General features: G+C 40.8%; 1 protein-coding gene across 7 annotated transcripts in view; it reads right to left on the bottom strand.

Annotated features, from left to right (window-relative positions):
* LOC143973780 (uncharacterized) overlaps nt 1-19,883 on the bottom strand; it is a 183,197-nt gene that overhangs the window by 96,676 nt on the left and 66,638 nt on the right. For 2 of the 7 annotated variants that reach the window (XM_077474635.1, XM_077474632.1), the window contains exons 4-11: nt 19,797-19,835; nt 18,875-18,913; nt 17,934-17,972; nt 13,489-13,527; nt 12,558-12,596; nt 10,314-10,352; nt 8,494-8,532; nt 1,270-6,705 (exon numbers count right to left, since the gene is read on the bottom strand). In XM_077474635.1, the coding sequence (XP_077330761.1) occupies nt 1,270-6,705; nt 8,494-8,532; nt 10,314-10,352; nt 12,558-12,596; nt 13,489-13,527; nt 17,934-17,972; nt 18,875-18,913; nt 19,797-19,835 (5,709 nt within the window). The remainder of the gene's footprint in view (nt 1-1,269; nt 6,706-8,493; nt 8,533-10,313; nt 10,353-12,557; nt 12,597-13,488; nt 13,528-17,933; nt 17,973-18,874; nt 18,914-19,796; nt 19,836-19,883) is intronic. The other 5 variants (XM_077474638.1, XM_077474633.1, XM_077474634.1 and 2 more) reach the window with 4 other exon arrangements.

The raw sequence follows: 19,883 nt of genomic DNA, 5'->3' as shown, positions 1-19,883 counted from the left end.
TACTGTGTTATGTTACTTTTATTACTATATATTATTTTTTTTTGTTTTGTAACCCTTGTTGTAACTAATTCTGCTAAAAATCTCAATAAAAACATTTGAAAAGAAAAATACTGGTTCCTAAAATAATATGCTTCTATAAATGGTTAGAGAACTGAACAGGTCTTTGCCTCAAGACAGCCCTCTAACATCTAGTCCTTTTATTTAATTGGCACTTGCTGTACTTCTGTGTATCCACAGCACCACTCTGTGTGAGATGCATTTTTTGATTAGCTTTTATTTAATTAATTTTATTGTTTTAATTCAATGGAATACCTCCCTCCATAACTATGAAGAAAGAAATGGCCCATATCTAAGGCACTAGGGGGAGGGCTGGCATGACGAGGGTGGGGGGCAGTGAGGGTTGGCTGTACGTCAATGGGAAGTGAGGAGGCGGGACAATGGGCGACAAGCGTGACATGGCAGGGGGCGGAGTCGGCGCACGGAAGCTCAGTTTGCGTCGTGATCGGGAAGCAGGAGGAGAGTTTTTCCCACCCTCCCTAATTTAAGTTTTTAATTTGTCAGAGAGAAGTGGCAATCGGGGTGGTTTTCTTGTTTTTGGGCGGTTCTTTGATCATTTTTGGGTACTCAGGGCAGGTTACAAAAGATTTGTTGTCGTAGCAGCGTTAGGTCTATGTTAGGTCTGTGGGGTCTTTGAAGGTGGTGCTGGAAAAAATAATGGAGGTTTAAGGGGGTTGGGCACATATGGCGGTATGGGTGTCCTTTCCCTTAAAATGTTAATAATGGAATGGAGAAAGTTGTATCTGGAAAGAAGTTGCTGGTTTGTCCCTGAGCTTGCCTAATACACAGCGGGGAGCCTTTTTATGGTTTACCGATACAACTGGTTGGTTAAAATTCTAATTTACCTTCAAAGACCTCTAGATCAGGAAAGGGTTAATGCTGGATGTATATATTTGGTTTATAATGTTTGTTGAGAAATTTATTTATATGCATTAAGTTATGTTTCAGAGTATTTTTGTATTTCATATGTTTGTAATAAAAAAGGGCTGCTATGGCCATTTGACTCCAAAAGAGAATGTGTCATCTGGTCATTTGTTAGATAAGTTATAGAGGGTATAGGTGGTCATAGAAAGAGCCTCATGAGTAAGTACATTCTCTAGACAAGTATTTTCTTCCAAGACAACACAGTTAATTCACAATTTATAAGATAATTCACTTTGCTTGAACTAATGCTGATAACGAATTTAGAAGATTCTAAAAAAAAAGACTCACAGGTTGATGCTACTGTGTTCTTGGTAGTAGGATTGATTGGAACCGTTGTTATGATAGTAGATTGCACAGTGGAAGCAATTGTGCTGACAAATTCTGGTGCTGCTTCAGTTGTGCTATGTGTTTCAAGTCCTGTTGTATTAGGAATAAGAGAGGTTTTTGTTGTTAGCTCTGCTTTTTGAGATGTCTGAAAAGTTGGAGGTGTTTTAGAATCTGTTGTTTCAGTAGCTGGAGAAGATTTTGCTGTTGCTCCAGATGTTCCAGGTCCTATTGTATTAGTTGTAGGTGAGGTTTTAATTGTTTGAGCTGTTTTAGGATCCGTTGTATCAGTAGCTGGAGAAGGTTTTGCTGATGCTCCAGTTGTTCCAGGTCTTATTGTAATAGTTACAGGTGAGGTTTCTGTTGTTTGAGCTGTTTTAGGATCTGTTGTAGCCGGAGAAGCAGAAGGTTTTGCTGATGATCCAGTTGTTCCAGGTCCTATTGTAATAGTTACAGGGGAGGTTTCTGTTGTTAGAGCTGTTTTAGGATCAGTTGTATCAGTAGCTGGAGAAGGTTTAGCTGATGCTCCAGATGTTTTAGGTCCTATTGCACTAGTTACAGGTGTGGTTTCCGCTGTTTGAGCTGTTTTAACATCAGTTGTATCAGTAGCTGGAGAAGGTTTTGCTGATGCTCCAGTTGTTCCAGGTCTTATTGTAATAGTTACAGGTGAGATTTCTGTTGTTTGAGCTGTTTTAGGATCTGTTGTAGCCAGAGAAGAAGGTTTTGCTGATGCTCCAGTAGTTCCAGGTCCTATTGTAATAGTTACAGGTGAGGTTTCTGTTGTTTGAGCTGTTTTAGGATCTGTTGTAGCTGGTGAAGGAGAAGGTTTTGCTGATGCTCCAGTTGTTCCAGGTCTTATTGTAATAGTAACAGGGGAGGTTTCTGTTGTTTGAGCTGTTTTAGGATCAGTTGTATCAGTATCTGGAGAAGGTTTTGCTGATGCTCCAGTTGTTCTAGGTCCTATTGTAATAGTTACAGGGGAGGTTTCTGTTATTTGAGCTGTTTTAGGATCAGTTGTATCAGTAACTGGAGAAGGTTTTGCTGATGCTCCAGTTGTTCCAGGTCTTATTGTAATAGTTACAGGGGAGGTTTCTGTTATTTGAGCTGTTTTAGGATCAGTTGTATCAGTAGCTGGAGAAGGTTTTGCTGATGCTCCAGTTGTTCTAGGTCCTATTGTAATAGTTGCAGGTGAGGTTTCTGTTGTTTGAGCTGTTTTAACATCAGTTGTATCAGTAGCTGGAGAAGGTTTTGCTGATGCTCCAGTTGTTCCAGGTCTTATTGTAATAGTTACAGGTGAGGTTTCTGTTGTTTGAGCTGTTTTAGGATCTGTTGTAGCCGGAGAAGAAGGTTTTGCTGATGCTCCAGTAGTTCCAGGTCCTATTGTAATAGTTACAGGTGAGGTTTCTGTTGTTTGAGCTGTTTTAGGATCTGTTGTAGCTGGTGAAGGAGAAGGTTTTGCTGATGCTCCAGTTGTTCCAGGTCTTATTGTAATAGTTACAGGTGAGGTTTCTGTTGTTTGAGCTGTTTTAGGATCAGTTGTATCGGTAGCTGGAGAAGGTTTTGCTGATGCTCCAGTTGTTCCAGGTCCTATTGTAATAGTTACAGGTGAGGTTTCTGTTGTTTGAGCTGTTTTAGGATCAGTTGTATCAGTAGCTGGAGAAGGTTTTGCTGATGCTCCAGTTGTTCTAGGTCCTATTGTAATAGTTACAGGGGAGGTTTCTGTTATTTGAGCTGTTTTAGGATCAGTTGTATCAGTAGCTGGAGAAGGTTTTGCTGATGCTCCAGTTGTTCTAGGTCTTATTGTAATAGTTGCAGGTGAGGTTTCTGTTGTTTGAGCTGTTTTAGGATCAGTTGTATCAGTATCCGGAGAAGGTTTTGCTGATGCTCCAGTTGTTCTAGGTCCTATTGTAATAGTTACAGGGGAGGTTTCTGTTATTTGAGCTGTTTTAGGATCAGTTGTATCAGTAGCTGGAGAAGGTTTTGCTGATGCTCCAGTTGTTCTAGGTCCTATTGTAATAGTAACAGGGGAGGTTTCTGTTGTTTGAGCTGTTTTAGGATCAGTTGAATCAGTATCTGGAGAAGGTTTTGCTGATGCTCCAGTTGTTCTAGGTCCTATTGTAATAGTTACAGGGGAGGTTTCTGTTATTTGAGCTGTTTTAGGATCAGTTGTATCAGTAACTGGAGAAGGTTTTGCTGATGCTCCAGTTGTTCCAGGTCTTATTGTAATACTTACAGGTGAGGTTTCTGCTGTTGTACCTGTTTTAGAATCTGTTGTATCAGTAGCTGGAGAAGGTTTTGCTGTTGCTCCAGATGTTTCAGGTCCCATTGTATTAGTTACAGGTGAGGTTTCTGCTGTTTGAGATGTTTTGGGATCTGTTGTATCAGTAGCTGGAGAAGGTTTTGCTGATGCTCCAGATGTTCCGGGTCTTATTGTATTAGTTACAGGTGTGGTTTCTGCTGTTGAACCTGTTTTAGAATCTGTTGTATAAGTAGCTGGAGAAGGATTTGCTGTTGCTCCAGATGTTTCAGGTCCTATTGTATTAATTACAGGAGAGGTTTCAGCTGTATCAGCTGTTTTAGGATCTGTTATATCAGTAGCTGGAGAAGGTTTTGCTGTTGCTCCAGATGTTTTAGGTCCTATTGCACTAGTTACAGGTGTGGTTTCTGCTGTTTGAGCTGTTTTAAGATCGGTTGTATCAGTAGCTGGAGAAGGTTTTGCTGATGCTCCAGATGTTTGAGGTCCTATTGTGTTAGTTACAGGTGATATTTCTGCTGTTGGACCTGTTTTAGGAACTGTTGTATCAGTTGCTGGTGAAGATTGTACCGTTGTTCCACCTGCTGGAGATGGTAAAGATCCAGTTAAAACTGTTACATCCAGGGTTCCTGCTGATACCCCAAATGTTGTAGATCCTGTTATGTCCATTGCTGGTGAGGACTCTACAGTGGTTACAAAAGATGTCTCTGTTGTTGCCCTAGACGCTGCAGGTGTTACAGTGTCAGTTTCCAGAGACACTTCTTTAGTTGTTGCAGCTACAGAAGGACTTTCAGATTCCACACTATTAGTTATAGTAGATACGTCTCCCATTGTTCCACTTGATGGATGTGTTTCAGGTCCTGATGTGCCAGTTACTTGGGAAGTATCTGTGGTTTGACTAGACAAAAAAGGGGTTAATGATTCTGTGGCAGTATTTACGGGTGATGTCTCCTGTGTTATATCAGTTACAAGAGAAATGTCAGCCAAGGTTCCAGTTAAAGATGTTGTTTCAGATTCTGTTATGCCAGTTGCAGGAGATGTTTTTGCTACTGTTCCAGTGAATGTTGGTGTTTCGGTGTCTGCAAAACCAGTTACTGAGGGTGTTTCTGCTGTTATGTTCAAAGTTTGATCGGTTGAAGGAGAAGTTTCAAGAATTGTTATGGTAGATGTTTGGCCACCTACATGAGATGTTTGTGATTCTGATGAGTCACTTATAGTTGGTGGATCTGCATCAGTTGTGGTATCTAATACAGCAGATGTAGCAGTTGCAGTTGTTGTATCTTTGTCAGTTGGTCCAGGTGAGATAGAAGTCACAGCTGTACCATCATCAGTTGATGGATCTGGCCCAGGTGAGGTAGAAGTCACAGCTGTACCATCATCAGTTGATGGATCTGGCCCAGGTGAGGTAGAAGTCACAGCTGTACCATCATCAGTTGATGGATCTGGCCCAGGTGAGGTAGAAGTCACAGCTGTACCATCATTAGTTGATGGATCTGGTCCAGGTGAGGTAGAAGTCACAGCTGTACCATCATTAGTTGATGGATCTGGTCCAGGAGAGGTAGAAGTCACAGCTATACCATCATCAGTTGATGGATCTGGTCCAGGAGAGGTAGAAGTCACAGCTGTACCATCATCAGTTGATGGATCTGGTCCAGGTGAGGTAGAAGTCACAGCTGTACCATCATCAGTTGATAGATCTGGTCCAGGCGAGGTAGAAGTCACAGCTGTACCATCATCAGTTAATGGATCTGGTCCAGGAGAGATAGAAGTCACAGCTGTACCATCATCAGTTGATGGATCTGGTCCAGGTGAGGTAGAAGTCACAGCTATACCATCATCAGTTGATGGATCTGGTCCAGGAGAGGTAGAAGTCACAGCTGTACCATCATTGGTTGATGGATCTGGTCCAGGTGAGGTAGAAGTCACAGCTGTACCATCATCGGTTGATGGATCTGACCCAGGTGAGGTAGAAGTCACAGCTATACCATCATCAGTTGATGGATCTGATCCAGGAGAGGTAGAAGTCACAGCTGTACCATCATCAGTTGATGGATCTGGTCCAGGTGAGGTAGAAGTCCCAGCTGTACCATCATCAGTTAATGGATCTGGTCCAGGTGAGGTAGAAGTCACAGCTGTACCATCATCAGTTGATAGATCTGGTCCAGGAGAGGTAGAAGTCACAGCTGTACCATCATCAGTTGATGGATCTGGCCCAGGTGAGGTAGAAGTCACAGCTGTTCCATCATCAGTTGATGGATCTGGCCCAGGGGAGATAGAAGTCCCAGCTGTACCATCATCAGTTGATGGATCTGGCCCAGGTGAGATAGAAGTCACAGCTGTACCATCATCAGTTGATGGATCTGGTCCAGGAGAGGTAGAAGTCCCAGCTGTACCATCATCAGTTGATGGATCTGGCCCAGGTGAGGTAGAAGTCACAGCTGTACCATCATCAGTTGATGGATCTGACCCAGGTGAGATAGAAGTCACAGCTGTACCATCATCAGTTGATGGATCTGGCCCAGGTGAGATAGAAGTCACAGCTGTACCATCATCAGTTGATAGATCTGGTCCAGGTGAGGTAGAAGTCACAGCTGTACCATCATCAGTTGATGGATCTGGCCCAGGTGAGATAAAAGTCACAGCTGTACCATCATCAGTTGATGGATCTGGTCCAGGAGAGGTAAAAGTCACAGCTGTACCATCATCAGTTGATGGATCTGGCCCAGGTGAGATAGAAGTCACAGCTGTACCATCATCAGTTGATGGATCTGGTCCAGGAGAGGTAAAAGTCCCAGCTGTACCATCATCAGTTGATGGATCTGGCCCAGGTGAGGTAGAAGTCCCAGCTGTACCATCATCAGTTGATAGATCTGGTCCAGGTGAGGTAGAAGTCACAGCTGTACCATCATCAGTTGATAGATCTGGTCCAGGTGAGGTAGAAGTCACAGCTGTACCATCATCAGTTGATAGATCTGGTCCAGGTGAGGTAGAAGTCACAGCTGTACCATCATCAGTTGATAGATCAGTTACAGAGGTACTGGTCACACTTGCATTTTCACTAGTTAACAGATCAGTTACAGCTGATGTATCTTCATTATTTGATGTATCAGTTACAGTTGAGGCATCATCTGTACTTATCGATGCATCTGTAAAAGTAAAGATACAATATTTATTTTTAGCACCCCACAGTAGGCTACTAGTTTTAGGTACATTACATTTTTGGCCTCCCAAATGTAAACCACATTCATAGTTAGAAAGTCATTCATTCAAGAAAGCTTTTCCATCCTGCTCCTTTTAATTTTCTCATCACTGAGTTTGAAAATGAACATCAATTTGACCCCACTAACGATTAGAAATCAAACAAATATTCTTACAACAAAATTAAATTCTACTAGTATATGTAAAGCTTAAAGGGTTTGTAAACCCTTGTTTAAAAAATAAATAAACATCTCATACTTACCTCCACTGTGCAGTACGTTTTACACAGAGTGGCCCCGATTATCATCTTCTGGGGTCCCCCGGCGGCTCTCGCGTCTCTTCCTCGCATCAGTAAACTCCCCGAGAGAAGCTCTCTCTACCGGGGGGGGGGGGGGTACCTTGTGGGCCTGCTCCCGAGTCCAGTATTTGCGTCTATAGGCACAGACTGTCGGACTCTGCCCCACCCCCAGCAGCTGCATCATTGTATTTGATTGACAGCACCAGGAACCAATGGTTGCGCTGCTATAAATCTATCCAATCAAAAACCGAGAACCCCAGGAAGAGAGGAAGAGGGTATCACCGAAGAGGGAACAAAGGGCTCAGGAGAGTAAAATGGTGGGAGCTGGGGGTCGATCATTGTCTGAAGTTTTTTCACCTTAATGCATAGGATGCATTAAGGTGAAAAAAACATGAGGGTTTACAACCCCTTTAAAGTGATTGTAAAGTCTTGTTTTTCTTCTTTTTTTTTTTTAAATAACATGTCATATTTACCTGCTATGTGCAGTTGGTTTTGAACAGAGCAGCCATAGAATGCAAGATAAAAAGCCTTGTACCTTTACAACTCCTTTAAGTCTATGATCTACCATTAGACCCAGATCCTTCTCCACCATTGGCTGGTCACTGCACTGGGAATATGTGAGGGTTTACATCCACTTTAAATATAAGAAGAAGGCACACAGTGTAACACAGCTAAAAGAACCTTCCTTTTGTTCCCCAGCCTCCAGTCCCAGAAGACCAGATTTGGGGAAAGGCATCGGGCGGAGCTAGAGTGTGACGTCATAACACACGACCCGGTCAGATAATCTTGCGGCCGTGTTCTGTGACATTGTGATTGTATTCCTGGATACATGTAAATGCATTTATATCTTTTAATAAAAAGATTATTTTAGCTGTATTACGCTATGTGATTTCTCCTGCATTTATTCTGGTTTTGGTTTGGTTCATTAAAAAAATAAAATAAAATAATCTTCTTTTTATTACCGTAAAAGATAAAAATGCATTTACATGTATCTAGCAATACGACCACCATGTCACAGAACACGGCCGCAAGACTATCTGACTGGGTTGTGCGTAATTACGTCACACTCTAGCTCCACCCGATGCCTTTCCTCAAATCTGGTCTTCTGGGATTGGAGACTGGGGAACATAAAGAATATTGTTTTAGCTGTATTACACTATGTGCCTTTCAGAAGACCAGATTTGGGGAAAGGCATCGGGGGAGCTAGAGTGTGACGTCATTACGCACAACCCAGTCAGATAGTTTTCTGGCCATGTTCTGTGACATTGTGATCGTATTGCTGGATACATGAAAATACATTTTTACCTTTTAATAAAACGTAGATTCTTTTAGCTTTATTACGCTATGTGCTTTCTTTCTCCTGCATTTATTCTGGTTTTGGTTTGGTTCTTTAAAAAAAAGTAAAATTTTCCATTGCACTACATGTGAACTTACATACCTGGTGATGAAAACTGAGTTTCTGACGGATCAGTGGCCCCTGAAAATAAAATAAAAATATGTTTTTTATTGATTATTACTTTATTTCTGTACATTTAAAGGGATGTAAATCCGATTCCTGAAATTTGAGCTGGGCACATATATCTTCAGTGTTTTGTTATCTCTCTTTAAAGCACTATGTCCCGTAGCTGTCTCCTGCTCCCTTTTTCTGTTATCAGCATTATAACTCCAGTCCTGACAAGTTCTCTGTCACATATGATAAAAGCAGACAGAGTTTTGTCTTGGGGAGGATGCTATGAATAGATTAGCAGAGCCCTGAACTATTTAAAGGACAGAACTGAAAGTCTCTACCAATGCAGAGAGGGAGTGTGTGTCTTTCCTCCAATCAGCTGTCTTGGCTGTATGCCCAAACTTGATTGCAGTGCTAACCAGGAAGAAAAAATCTCCTAACAGGATGTGCACTTTCTAAACAGTATATGACGATTAAAACAGCAGATATAGATGTAAAACTTATATGGGGAGATTTATTTCATCTCTGTGTATCATCTGAGGCTGGTCACTTCACTGGGTATATGCGAGGGTTTACATCCACTTTAAATATAAGAAGGAGAAGCCACATGGCGTAATACAGCTCCAATCTCATAAGACCAGATTTGGGAAAAGACATCGGGCGGAGCTAGAGTGTGACGTCATTACACACAACCCAGTCAGATAGCCTCACGGTCGTGTTCTGTGATACTGTAATTGTATTGCTGGATACATGTAAATGCATGTTTATCTTTTAATAAAAAGAATATTCTTTTAGCTGTATTATGCTATGTGATTTCTCCTGCATTTGTTCTGGTTTTGGTTTGGTTCATTAAAAAAAGTTACATTCCCATTTCACTACACCTGAACATACATACCTGGTGATGAAAACTGAGTTTCTGATGGGTCAGTGGCCCCTAAAAATAAAATAAAAATACGTTTTTGTTGATTATTACTTTATTTTAGCACAAAGTGAATGTAAATCCGATTAATGAAATTTGAGCTGGACACATATATCTGCAGTGTTTTGTTACCTCTCTTCAAAGCACTGTGTCCCCTAGCTGTCTCCTGCTCTTTTCTTCTGTTATCAGCCTGATAACACCTGACAAGTTCTCTGTCACATATGATAAAAGCAGCCAGAGTTTTGTGTTGGGGAGAATGCTATAAATAAATTAGCAGAGGCCTGAACTATTTAAAGGACAGAGCTGAAAGTCTCTACTGATGAGGAGAAGGAGTGTGTGACTTTCCTCAATCAGCTGTCTTTGCTGTATGCCGAGACTTAACTGCAGTGCTAACCAGGAAGTGAAAATCTTCTAACACAATGTGCACTTTCTAAACAGTATATGAAGATGAAACATCAGGTATACATGTAAAACTTATGCAGGGAGATTTGATTCATCCAATCTGAGGCTGGTCACTTCACTGGGATTATGTGAGGGTTTACATCCACTTTAAATATAAGGAGAAGCCACATAGTGTAATACAGCAAAACAAATCTCCTTTTTATTCCCCAGTCTCCAATCCCAGAAGACCAGATTTGGTGAAAGACATCGGGCGGAGCTAGAGTGTGACGTCATTACACACGACCCGGTCAGATAGTCTCACGGTCATGTTCTTTGACATTGTAATTGTATTGCTGGATACATGTAAATGCATTTTATCTTTTAATAATAAGAAGATTATTTTAACTGTATTACGCTATGTGGTTTCTCCTGCATTTATTATGGTTTTGGTTTGGTTCTTTAAAAAAAGAAAAGTAACATTTTACATTGCACTACATGTGAACTTACATACCTTGTGATGAAAATAGAGTTTCTGATGGATCAGTGACCCCTGAAAATAAAATAAAAGTATGTTTTTATTAATTATTACTTTATTTTTGCACATTACAGTGGGTGTAAATCTGATTCATGAAATTTGAGCTGGGCACATATATCTGCAGTGTTTTGTTATCTCTCTTAAAAGCACTGTGTCCCATAGCTGTCTCCTGCTCCGTTTTTCTGTTATCAGCCTTATAGCTCCTGACAAGTTCTCCATTACATATGATAAAAGCAGGCAGAGTTTTCTCTTGGTAAGGATGCTATAAATAGATTAGCAGAGCCCTGAACTATTTAAAGGACAGAACTGAACGTCTCTACCAATGCAGAGAGGGAGTGTGTGCCTTTCTCCAATCAGCTGTCTTGGTTGTATGCCCATAATTGACTGCAGTGCTAACCAGGAAGAGAACATCTCCTAACACGATGTGCACTTTCTAAACAGTATATCAGGGATATGCAATTAGTGGACCTCCAGCTGTTGCAGAACTACAATTCCCATGAGGCATAGCAAGACTCCGACAGCCACAAGCATGAGACCCAGAGGCAGAGGCATGATGGGACTTGTAGTTTTGCAACAGCTGGAGGTCCGCTAATTGCATATCCCTGCAGTATATGAAGATGAAAATAGCAAATATACATGTAAAACTTATGTAGGGAGATTTGTTTCACCCCTGTGTACAATCTGAGGCTAATCACTTCACTGGGTATATGTGAGGGTTTACATCCACTTTAAATATAAGAAGCTGAAGCCCCATAGTGTAATACAGCTAAAACAATCTTCTTTTTATTCCCCAGCCTCCAATCCCAGAAGACCAGAATTAGGGAAAAGGCATCGGGCGGAGCTAGAGTATGATGTCATTACACACGACCCGGTCAGATAGTCTCACGGTCATGTTCTGTGACATTGTGATTGTATTGCTGGATACATGTAAATGCATTTTTATCTTTTAACCACTCCAATACCAGGCACTTATACACCTTGCTGCCCAGACAAATTTTGAGCTTTCAGCGCTGTCGCACTTTGAATGACAATTGCACGGACATGCTACTCTGTACCCAAACGACATTTTTATTATTTTGTTCCCACAAATAGAGCTTTCTTTTGGTGATATTTGATCACCTCTGGAATTATTACTTTCTGCTAAACAAATAAAAAAAGGCCAAAAATTTTGAAAAAAACATGTTTTTTTTGTTTCAGTTACAAAACTTTGTAAACAAGTAAGTTTTCTCCTTCAGTGATGGCACTGACAGGGCTGCAGTGACGGGCACTGATAAGGCGGCACTGATCAGCACCGATGATGTGGCACCAATGAAGTGGCACTGATAGGTGGCACTGATATGTGACACAGATAGACACTGATAGGTGGCACAAGTAGGCAACGATAGGTGTCACGGATTGGCATGGATAGGTGGCATGGATTGGCACGGATGGGTGGCATGGATAGGTGGCACGGATGGGCATGGATGTTCGGCATAGATGGGCACTGATAGGTGGCATGGATGGGCACTGATAGGCAGCACGGATGGGCACTGATAGGCGGCATTGTAGTGCACAGTATTGTAGGGATGCATGCCAATCAGCGCCAAACAATAATGTGTGGCAATCAGTGATGCCCATTGTGGGCACAGATTGGCATCCATTGTGGCCACTGATTGGCATCCCTGGTGGTCTAGTGGGGCATACCTGGTGCTGGGCATCCCTAGTGGCCTGCTGGAGTCCCTGGTGGTCCAGTGTGATAATCATTCAGCACAGAACCCCCCTGTCAGAAGAGCAGCCGATCGGCTTTCCTCTACTCGTGTCTGACAGATGCAAGTGAGGAAAAGCCGATCACCGGCTCTTCCTATTTACACTGTGACCAGCCGTGATTGGACATGTCTGATCACATGGTAAAGAGTCTCAGTCAGAGACTCCTTACTGAGATCGTAGTTTCGGTGTGTCAGACTGACATACCACAACAACGATCGCCGCGATGCACGCCCCCCGGGGGCGCACATCGGCTTAATATCCTGATCACATCATATGACATCCGGTCAGGATATTAAAACCACTTTGCCATCGTCATTTTGCTATATGGCGGACGGCAAGTGGTTAAAAAAAAAAGAAGATTCTTTTAGCTGTATTATGCTATGTGGTTTCTCCTGCATTTATTCTGGTTTGGGTTTGGTTCTTAAAAAAAAAAAAAGTTACATTTTCCATTGCACTACATGTGAACTTACATACCTGGTGATGAAAATAGAGTTTCTGATGGATCAGTGGCCCCTGAAAATAAAAGAAAAGTATGTTTTTATTGATTATTACTCTATTTTTGCACATTAAAATAGATGTAAATCTGATTAATGAAATTTGAGCTGGGCACATATATCTGCAGTGTTTTGGTATCTCTCTTCAAAGCACTATGCCCCCTAGCTATCTCCTGCTCTGTTCTTCTGTTATCAGCCTGATAACTCCTAACAAGTTCTCTGACACATATGATAAAAGCAGCCAGAGTTTTGTCTTGGGGAGGATGCTATAAATAGATTAGCAAAATCCTGAACAATTCAAGGACCAGATCTGAAAGTCTCTACCTATAAGGGGAGGGAGTGTGTGCCTTTCCTCCAATCAGCTGTCTTGGTTGTATACCCAGACTTGACTGCAGTGCTAACCAGGAAGAGAAAATCTCCTAACACGATGTGCACTTTGTAAACATTATAAGAAGATGAAAACAGCAGATATACATGTAAAACGTATGTAGGGAGATTTGTTTAATTCCTGTGTACAATCTGAGGCTGGTCACTTCACTTGGTATATGTGAGGGTTTACATCCACTTTAAATATTAGAAGGAGAAGTCACATAGCATTATACAGCTAAAAGAATCTTCTTTTTATTCCCCAGCCTCCAATCCCAGAAGACCAGATTTGGGGAAAGGCATCGGGAGGAGCTGGAGTGTGACGTCATTACACTCAACTCATTCAGGCTCGTGTCCGTGCTCTGTGACATTGTGATTGTATTGCTGGATACATGTAAGTGCATTATTATCTTATAATAAAAAGACGATTCTTTTAGCTGTATTACGCTATGTGGATTCTCCTACATTTATTCTGGTTTTGGTTTGATTCTTTAAAAAAAAAAAAAAGTAACATTTTCCAATGCACTACACGTGAACTTACATACCTGGTGATGAAAACTGAGTTTCTGATGGATCAGTGGCCCCTGAAAATAAAACAAAAATATGTTTTTCTTGATTATTATTTTTTTTGGGCACATTAAAGTTGGGTGTAAATCTGATTCATGAAATTTGAGCTGGGCACACATATCTGCAGTGTTTTGTTATCTCTCTTCAGAGCACTATGTCCTGTAGCTATCTCCTGCTATGTTCCTCTGTTATCAGCCTGATAACTCAGATGGAGTGTCCTAAAGAATAATTTTAGGGACTTGGGAGCTAAATTGAGGAAAAGAACCTCCAAGGTAGTATTCTCAGGAATACTACCAGTACATCGAGCCACACCAGAAAGGTAGAGGGAGATTAGGGAAGTAAACAAGTGGCTCAAAAGCTGGTGTAGTAAGGAGGGGTTTGGTTTCCTGGAGGACTGGGATGACTTCTCAGTCGATAACCGGTACTATAGAAGGGACGGACTGCACCTAAATGAGGAGGGTGCGGATCAGCTGGGATTAAGGATGGCCAAAAAGTTAGAGGGGTTTTTAAACTAGGCGATGAGGGGGAGGGTTCAGAGATAGATATAGTCAGCATGGAGCATATTCCAGAGGTTAATATTAGGGGCATTAATGGTATGGTAACCAAAGCACATAAACCCAAGGTAAATATAGTAGCAAGTCCTAGTTGTAATCTTGGAACACCCAAGAGGATAGTATGTGACCGGTCAAAATATATTAATACATTAAAATGTTTGTTCACCAATGCCAGAAGTCTGCCAAGCAAAATAGGCACGTTGGAAGCTCTGGTGCATCAGGAAAGCTATGATGTAATCGGTATTGCTGAAACTTGGCTTCATTTCTCACATGACTGGGCTATTAATATTCCTGGCTATGCACTCTTTCGGAAAGACAGAGTAAAAAGGAAAGGTGGAGGGGTCTGTCTGTATGTGAGAAGTGATCTCAAAGCGAGTGAGAAAGAGGACCTGGTGGACAGAGAGTGTGATGAGTCTGAGGCATTATGGGTTGAACTGCATACAGATGTGCGTAGTTCAAAGTTAATCATTGGAGTTTGTTATAGACCACCCAATGTTAATGAGGAGGTGGAGACTCAGCTCCTTGCACAGATAGAAAGGGCTGCAAGGGCTGGGACAGTGATAATAATGGGGGATTTTAACTACCCAGCAATTGACTGGGGTAATGGCACTGCTGGGACAGTTAAAGGGAAAACATTTGTAAACCTATTACAGGACAATTTTATGGTCCAGTTTATTGAGGCCCCAACTAGGAATGATGCTCTGTTGGACCTGGTAATCTCAAACCATGCAGAACGTATTACTAATGTTCAGATAAAGGAATACCTGGGTAGCAGTGACCATAACATAATTTCATTTGATGTTAGCTGTAAGCAAAAATCACATACGGGAAAGATAAAAACACTTAATTTCAAGAGAGTAAATTTTCCAAGGATGAGGGCTGCTCTCCAGGACTTAGACTGGGAGAGAATATTGGCATCAATGGGCACAGAACAGAAATGGGAATTCTTCAAAAAGACTGTTTGTGATCTCACGGCAAAGTATATTCCCATGGGCAATAAGTTTAAAAGTTTAAAAATAAAACCTCACGGCCAAAGTTAAAAAAGCTATAAACTATAAAAAAGAGCTTTTAAAAAAATATAAAAATTAAGGAATGCTAGTGTCAATTAAATGTTACAAGGAATATAACAGAATATTTAAAAAGGAAATCAAGGATGCAAAAATTCAAAATGAAAGACAGATTGCAAAAGATAGTAGGACAAACCCCAAAATTCTTCAAATATATTAATAGTAAAAAGGTCAAGTCTGAGCATGTAGGCCCTTTGCAAAAAAATCTGGAGTGGGTGACTGGGGACAAAGAGAAGGCTGACTTATTAAATACTTTCTTCAGCTCTGTGTGTACAAAGGAGCATGGGGGAGCTCATGTCCATAATGGGGGTGGTACTGACGCAGCCCCAAATCCACAATGGCTTAAAAGTGATATGGTCCAGAAATATTTGGACAGAATAAAGGTGGATAAAGCACCTGGACCTGATGGCATCCACCCACTGATCCTAAAAAACTTGAGCTCTGTAATTTCAAAGCCATTGTATCTAATTTTTAGGGACTCATTAATGACAGGAATAGTACCACTGGATTGGCGCAGGGCCAATGTGGTGCCTATATTTAAAGAGGGAACAAAGTCTTTACCAAGTAACTATAGACCCGTTAGTTTAACTTCTATAGTTCGGAAGATCCTGGAGGGATTAATAAAAGACCACATACTGTAGACGAGTTCTTGCAGGAAAAAAATATTTTGAGCAACAGACAGCATGGATTCATGAAAGACAGAAGTTGTCAGACAAACCTGATTTCTTTTTATGAGGTGGTAAGTAAAACCTTGGACAGAGGGGTTGCGGTGGATGTGATATACTTGGATTTTGCAAAAGCATTCGATACAGTTCCGCACACATGGCTCATGTGTAAGGTAAAGTCTACAGGTTTGGAAATATAAGTTTGTAAATAGATAGAAAACTGGCTAAAAGTCAGAATTCAGAGAGTTGTGGTTAATGATTCTTACTCTGAATGGTCTAAGGTTATCAGTGGTGTACCCCAAGGTTCAGTGTTGGGACCCTTGCTTTTTAATATCTTTAAAAATGATATTGGGTCTGTGATCAAAAGTAACATTTCCATCTTTGCAGATGACACCAAGCTATGCAGTGGAATAACGTCCTTACAGGATGTCTCGAATTTATAAGCTGACCTCAATGCTCTGTCTAATTGGGCGACTATGTGGCAGGTGAGGTTTAATGTTGAGAAATTTAAAGTTATGCACTTGGGGGCTAAGAATATGCATGCATCATACATACTTGGGGGAGTACAACTGGGGGAATCCATAGTGGAGAAGGATCTGGGGGTTTTGGTAGATCATAAGCTCAATAATAGCATGCAATGCCAAGCTGCGGTTTCCAAAGCGAGCAAAGTCCTTTCCTGTATTAAGAGAGATATGTACTCCAGAGAGAGAGATGTCATTTTGCCCCTGTTTAAATCATTAGTAAGACCTCATCTGGAATATGCAGTTCAGTTTTGGGCACCAATTCTCAAAAAGGATATCGGGAACTGGAGAAAGTGCAGAGAAGGGCAACCAAACTGATAAGAGGCATGGAGGAACTCAGCTATGAGGAAAGATTAGAGGAACTGAATTTATTCACTCTTGATAAGAGGAGATTAAGGGGGGATATGATCAACATGTACAAATATATAAGGGGTCCATATAGGGAACTTGGTGTCGAGCTATTCACTTTACATTCAACAAAGAGGACAAGGGGGCACTCTTTACGTCTAGAGGAAAAGAGACTTCATCTCCAAATACGGAAAGGTTTCTTCTCAGTAAGAGCTGTGAAAATGTGGAATAGACTCCCTGCAGAGGTGGTTATGGCCAGCTCAGTGGATTGCTTTAAGAAAGGCCTGGATTATTTCCCAAGTGTACATAATATAACTGGGTACTAACATTTATAGCTAAAGTTGATCCGGGGATTGCCTCTCTGGGGATCAGGAAGGAATTTTTTCCCCTGCTTTAGCAAATTGGATCATGCTCTGCTGGGGTTTTTTGCCTTCCTCTGGATCAACTGTGGGTATAGAATTGGGTATATGGACTGGTATGATATTATTATACATATTTTCTTTTTTTTTTGTGGTTAAATTGGATGGACTTGTGTCTTTTTTCAACCTGACTATGTAACTATGTAACTCCTGACAAGTTCTCTGTCAAATATGATAAAAGCAGGCAGAGTTTTCTCTTGGGGAGGATGCTATAAATAGATTAGCAGAGCCCAGAACTATTTAAAGGACAGAACTGAACGTCTCTACCAATGCAGAGAGGGAGTGTGTGCCTTTCCTCCAATCAGCTGTCTTGGCTGTATACCCAGACTTGACTGCAGTGCTAACCAGGAAGAGAAAATCTCCTAACACGATGTGCACTTTGTAAACATTATAAGAAGATGAAAACAGCAGATATACATGTAAAACGTATGTAGGGAGATTTGTTTAATTCCTGTGTACAATCTGAGGCTGGTCACTTCACTTGGTATATGTGAGGGTTCACATCCACTTTAAATATAAGAAGAAGAAGCCACATAGCGTAATACAGCTAAAAGAATCTTCTTTTTATTCCCCAGTCTCCAGTTTCAGAAGACCATATTTGGTGAAAGACATTGGGCGGAGCTAGAGTGTGATATCATTACGCACAATCCAGTCAGATAGTCTCGCGGCTCTGCTATTTGACATTGTGATTATTTTGCTGGATACATGTAAATGCATTTTTATCTTTTAATAAAACGAAGATTCTTTTAGCTGTATTATGCTATGTGGTTTCTCCTGCATTAATTATGGTTTTAGTTTGGTTAAAAAAAAAATTACATTTTCCATTGCACTACACGTGAACTTACATACCTGGTGATGAAAATATAGTTTCTGATGGATCAGTGGCCCCTGAAAATAAAATAAAAGTTTTTATTGATTATTACTCAATTTTTGCACATTAAAATGGATGTAAATCTGATTAATGAAATTTGAGCTGGGCACATATATCTGTCGTGTTTTGTTATCTCTCTTTAAAGCACTATGTCCCCTAGCTATCTCCTGCTCTGATCTTCTGTTATCAGCCTTATAACCCCTGACAGGTTCTCTGTCACATATGATAAAAGCAGCCAGAGTTTTGTCTTGGGGAGGATGCTATAAATAGATTAGCAAAATCCTGAACAATTCAATGACCAGATCTGAAAGTCTCTACCTATGAGGAGAGGGAGTGTGCGCCTTTCCTCCAATCAGCTGTCTTGTTTGAATGCCCAGACTTGACTGCAGTGCTAGCCAGGAAGAGAAAATCTCCTAACACAATGTGCACTTTCTAAACAGTATGTGATGATTAAAACAGCAGATATACATGTAAAACTTATGTAGGGAGATTTATTTCATCCCTGTGTACAATCTGAGGCTGGCCACTTCACTAGGAATATGTGAGGGTTTGCATCCACTTTAAATATTAGAAGGAGAAGCCACATCGCGTTATACAGCTAAAAGAACCTTCTTTTTGTTCCCCAGCCTCCAATCCCAGAAGACAGATTTGGGGAAAGGAATTGGGCGGAGCTAGATTGTGACATCATTACACCTGACCCAGTCAGATAGTCTCGCGGCCGTGTTCTGTGCCGTGTTCGTGTTCTTGTGATTGTATTGCTGGATACATGTAAATGCATTTTTATATTTTAATAAAAAGACGATTCTTTTAGCTGTATTACGCTATGTGGATTCTCCTACATTCATTCTGCTTTTGGTTTGGTTCTTTTAAAAAAAAAAAAAGTAACATTTTCCATTGTACTACATGTGAACTTACATACCTGGTGATGAAAATAGAGTTTCTGATGGATCAGTGGCCCCTGAAAATAAAATAAAAATATGTTTTTGTTCATTATTACTTTTTTTTGTGCAAGTGGGTGTAAATCTGATTCATGAAATTTGAGCTGGGCACATATATCTGCAGTGTTTTGTTATCTCTCTTCAAAGCCCTATGTCCTGTAGCTATCTCCTGCTCTGTTCTTGTGTTATCAGCCTGATAACTCCTGACAGGTTCTCTGTCACACATGATAAAAGCAGGCAGAGTTTTCTCTTGGTGAGGATGCTATCAATAGATTAGCAGAGCCTTGAACTATTGAAAGGACAGAACTGAATGTCTCTACCAATGCAGAGAGGGAGTGTGTGCCTTTCCTCCAATCAGCTGTCTTGGTTGTATGCCCAGATTTGACTGCAGTGCTAACCAGGAAGAGAAAATCTCCTAACACAATGAGCACTTTCTAAACAGTATATGAAGATGAAAACAGCACATATATATGTAAAACTTATATAGATTTGCTTCATCCCTGTGTACAATCTGAGGCTGGTCACTTCACTGGGTATATGTGAGGGTTCTCATCCACTTTAAATATAAGAAGGAGAAGCCCCATAGTGTAATACAGCTAAAACAATCCTCTTTTTATTCCCCAGCCTCCAATCCCAGAAGACCAGATTTGGTGAAAGACATCGGGCGGAGCTAGAGTGTGACATCATTACACACAACCCAGTCAGATAGTCTCGTGGCCATGTTCTGTGACATTGTGATTGTATTGCTGGATACATGTAAATGCATTTTTATCTTTTAATAAAAAGACAATTCTTTTAGCTGTATTACGCTATGTGGATTCTCCTGCATTTATTATGGTTTTGGTTTGTTTCTTTAAAAAAAAAAGTAACATTTTCAATTGCACTACATGTGAACTTACATACCTGGTGATGAAAACTGAGTTTCTGACGGATCAGTGGCCCCTGAAAATAAAATAAAAATATGTTTTTGTTGATTACTACTTTTTTTTT

This window comes from Lithobates pipiens, unplaced genomic scaffold (genome assembly GCF_037356315.1).
Source record: "Lithobates pipiens isolate NorthernLeopardFrog02 unplaced genomic scaffold, aLitPip1_a1.2 Scaffold_98, whole genome shotgun sequence".
NCBI lineage: Eukaryota > Metazoa > Chordata > Amphibia > Anura > Ranidae > Lithobates > Lithobates pipiens.
Note: the sequence above shows the minus strand (reverse complement) of the source record. Positions and strands in the feature narration are given on the sequence as shown.